Source organism: Triticum dicoccoides, chromosome 5B (genome assembly GCF_002162155.2).
Source record: "Triticum dicoccoides isolate Atlit2015 ecotype Zavitan chromosome 5B, WEW_v2.0, whole genome shotgun sequence".
NCBI classification, from domain to species: domain Eukaryota; kingdom Viridiplantae; phylum Streptophyta; class Magnoliopsida; order Poales; family Poaceae; genus Triticum; species Triticum dicoccoides.
Genome location: NC_041389.1, coordinates 677454620 through 677458448, shown reverse-complemented (window position 1 = coordinate 677458448; position 3829 = coordinate 677454620). Strand labels below are relative to the sequence as shown.

General features: G+C 47.9%; 1 protein-coding gene across 1 annotated transcript; it reads left to right on the top strand.

Moving 5' to 3' along the window:
• Window positions 1-1273: 1273 nt before the first annotated feature.
• Window positions 1274-3556, top strand: LOC119312565 (ras-related protein Rab11C-like). Its single transcript, XM_037588294.1, has 3 exons — window positions 1274-1404; window positions 1545-1740; window positions 2741-3556. The coding sequence occupies exons 2-3, from the start codon at window positions 1576-1578 to the stop codon at window positions 3221-3223; spliced, it is 648 nt and encodes a 215-aa protein (XP_037444191.1). The 5' UTR covers window positions 1274-1404; window positions 1545-1575; the 3' UTR covers window positions 3224-3556.
• Window positions 3557-3829: the final 273 nt, after the last annotated feature.

The following is a 3829-nucleotide window of genomic DNA, read 5'->3' as shown; positions in this document are numbered from 1 at the left end:
CTAAACAAAGCATTGCAAGCCCGTTGGCCCTGGTTACAGAAACATGACAAAGACAGACCATGTGCAGAGTTTCAGTTTGGGGTACCGGCGAAGGCCCTTGCCTTTGTACAGGCGTCAATGAGCACGACAGTGGGCAATGTCAAGTCAACATTGTTTTGGGAGGACATGTGGCTGAACAGGTTGAGGATTTGCGAGATAGCACCTATGGTGTATGAAAGGACCCCGCCTAGGATCAGGAGATCTAAGCTGCTATCGGACTCGTTCATCAACAACAACCGGGTAGGAGAAATTGGCCCAAACCTCACGCTTGAGGCACTCCTGCAATTCTTTCATTGTGGTAGAAGGTCACGGAGGTACCGGTCACGGAGAACGCGGAAGATGTGGTCAAGTGGAGCTGGGAAAAGGATGGACAATACTCGGTGCGTTCTGCGTACGCTGCTAGATTTAAGGGACTCGGGGTATCTCCGACGGCTGATTTCACATGGAGTTCGAGGGCACCCCTTCTGTGCTACTTCATTGCCTGGCTTGTCTTCAAAAATTGTTGCTGGACTTTGAATCGTTTGGCCCGGCGTGGACTATCGCATCAGGATACATGCCCATTGTGCAATCAACACGAGGAAACTATCCATCACTTGCTACTCGACTGCATGTTTGCATGACAAGTGCGGCACTGGTTGCGGCGGATCACTGATAGGGGTGGCTTTCGAGCCGCTGATTGACGAGGACCCGAGGGCATGGTGTAGCAGGCAGGATATGAGCGCCACAGATCGGAAGTCCACACGGGCTAAATGTCTCCTCCCTATGCGGCTCATCTCGAAACACAAGAATGACGTTGTGTTCAACGACGCGTCCCCGTCGTTGTCCCAGATGACGCAGCGGATATGAAGGTAGGCTGTGGGCCAAGGCAGGACTGTCGAAGGGTAACACTGGGGGGTTTGAGGTAGAGGTAGGAGGGTGGGATGCGGTGACATAGTAGGCTGACGGGTAAAATGGTGGTGTCGGAGAATGCCAGCATATAAATATGATATGTAAGCTTCGGGAGTCTCCCCCTTCTCTTTTAATGAATGATACACATGATTCGAGAAAAAAAATACTTGTTATTAACATTTTCTTTTGGGAAGGGATGATTTAACCCTCTCCCTGACCCCAAATAACAAAATAGTAATCCCATCTTCTAAAAATAAAACGTTGATGATAACTGTAAACTAATCCTCATCAATAATTAATCAGCAACCATTTGGCCTTGGGCTGGCTGCCCCGCTGTATACCCACCACCGCCCCCACTCCGCCTCTCGTTTCGTTTCCGTTTCTTTCCATCCCCCCTTCCTTCCTCCACCCACCTCCTCCCCCTCCCCCTCCGGCGCCTCCCCCCACCGGCGAATCCGCAACCGAATCGAATCCCAGGTACGCGCGATTCCCTCCGCCGGCGATCCCCTCCGCCTTTGCCGGATCCCGCGCCTCGGCCGATCCCTTCCCTTTCTCCCTTTCCTCACCTACCGACTGATCTCCGCCTCGGCTGGATCTCGGCCGCGCGGTTGGTGCAGGATCCGCGTCGGCGGGCGGCGGCGGCGGCACATGGCGCACCGGGTGGACAACGAGTACGACTACCTCTTCAAGATCGTGCTCATCGGCGACTCCGGCGTCGGCAAGTCCAACATCCTCTCCCGCTTCACCCGCAACGAGTTCTGCCTCGAGTCCAAGTCCACCATCGGCGTCGAGTTCGCCACCCGCACCCTCCAGGTCATCTCTCCGCCCCTTCTCGCGATCACGATCTAGCGATTTTTTCCCCTCCACGGTTTTAGTGGCCTCGGGATGCATGCGCTCTCGATGTACATGTTTTGATCTAGATCGTTCCAAATTAAGCTAATCTCTTTGATGATGATGTCCCTTTTGCACGTGTTGCCTGTTGATTAGCCTAGTACCCACGGTTGCTTTTTGCATCATTGTGTTGTGTGTGCCATTTGTTTTATCTGGTGGTCAGGAGACCCTTGGAATTGGTTGCAGAGAAATGTTCCAAGTCGAGTCTGCAAGGACAGTGTCAACTTTAAATCAGATCTGGCTTTTATAGCGTCCATTTTTCATCGAAAAGAAAAAAAAAAGGAAACTTGCAATTGTGACTAACACTTGTTCTTGCTAGTTTATAGAAACTATCTACAGTTTGTCGGTTTCATGCTCCTTTCTCAGTAGTTTCAGAGGAACAAATGTTCATAAACTGGCAGCAATTTTAGTTATGCAGGACATTTGGTTTTCGCTGGCACTTGAATTTGAATGGCTGACGCAGTTCACGGAGTGTCTGAGCGCTGTATTCTCATAATTCATGGATCGGAGCTTTCGATGTTCATCTCTCGAAGCACGGCCTGTTTATGTAGAAGAGGTTCTTGATCAATCTATTACACCTCTGTTCCAAAACGTCTCGTATTTAGGAACTGCCAAAACGTCTCATATTTAGGAACAGAGGTATGAACTTTTATGTTTAAGGAGCTGTTTAATTTTATCATGTACTCAGGTTAAAGCTCCAGCATAGTCAGACCTCATGATCTATTTCCATTGCACGGACTTTTTCTGCGATAATGCATCTACCATATGCTTGTTTTTTTTTTTTTTTTGCCATGTGCATGTCTCTGACAAGTTTTGTTTTAGCAAGTGAATTTTCATGTTCCATTTCTTTAAAAAAGGTATTGTGTGAATTACCATTTTAGTTCTGTTGGTTTTCTGATTGAGTTTGGAAGTATGATTACAGGTAGAAGGCAAGACCATTAAAGCTCAGATATGGGATACTGCTGGCCAAGAGAGGTACCGTGCAATCACAAGTGCTTACTACAGGGGAGCTGTGGGAGCTCTTTTGGTGTATGACATAACAAAGAAGCTATCATTCGAAAACATCAATAGGTGGCTCAGTGAGCTCCGTAACCATGCTGACTCCAACATCGTCATTATGATGGTTGGAAACAAATCCGACCTTAACCACCTGAGGTCAGTTCAGGAGGAAGAAGGACAGGCATTAGCAGAGAAGGAAGGGCTATCCTTCCTTGAGACCTCGGCACTGGAAGCCTTGAACGTTGAGAAGGCGTTTCAGACTATCCTTTCCGACATCCATCAGATCATAAGCAAGAAGGCGCTGGCTGCCCAGGAGGCTGCAGGAAGTGGACCTCCGACTCAAGGAACCACCATCAATGTTGCCGATTCATCCGGCAACATGAAGAAAGGGTGCTGTTCTACCTAGGTGCGAACAGAGAAGTGGTGATTCTGCAAAAGGATGCTCACATGGATCTCACGACGCTCTAGGTGTTAGTTGGGTCCCTTTGACTCCTTTTGGCCTGTAATTCTGGTGGGGTTGTATTAAAGTTCATACTGCTAGAAAGAAATTATCCTTGGTAGATACCGTGTGTAGTTGCAAATTTTTGGTAGAGACCATTGTTTGTCAGTCAGACTTACTACAGTTTCAGAGCAATATCATGTTTCCTTTCAGGTATATGTTTGTCCTCCTAAGACATCTGATGCCCCGAATTACCGGAGCAGGAACAATGCGATATATATGTATCTCTTGTATTTGTTATGATGCGAATTGTGGTGTCGTCCGAACATCTTTGTTCTACAAAAGGCATGTCGTGAACATTGTTCTAGCAAACTGAGGAGCAGCTCATCTGTTCCTCTTTGTATGGTTTTCGCTGATCCTGCTTGCACATTCTCTTGTGGCTTGATCTACACTGTTCTACACTGTTCTGCATTCGCATTGGTCGTTTTCGTGTAATGTGGCCATCCAGTTTGTTTGTATAATGTGTGTGGATTTCAGTTCCAAGATATAGATGCCCCAGATTACCGGAACAGC

What these genes read in the sequence shown, in the direction of transcription:
- LOC119312565 (XM_037588294.1), top strand. Translation starts at nt 1,576, where the DNA reads ATGGCGCACCGGGTGGACAACGAGTACGACTACCTCTTCAAGATCGTG. An exon ending in TCGCCACCCGCACCCTCCAG is followed by an intron (nt 1,741 to 2,740) that starts GTCATCTCTCCG and finishes GTATGATTACAG; the next exon opens with GTAGAAGGCAAGACCATTAA.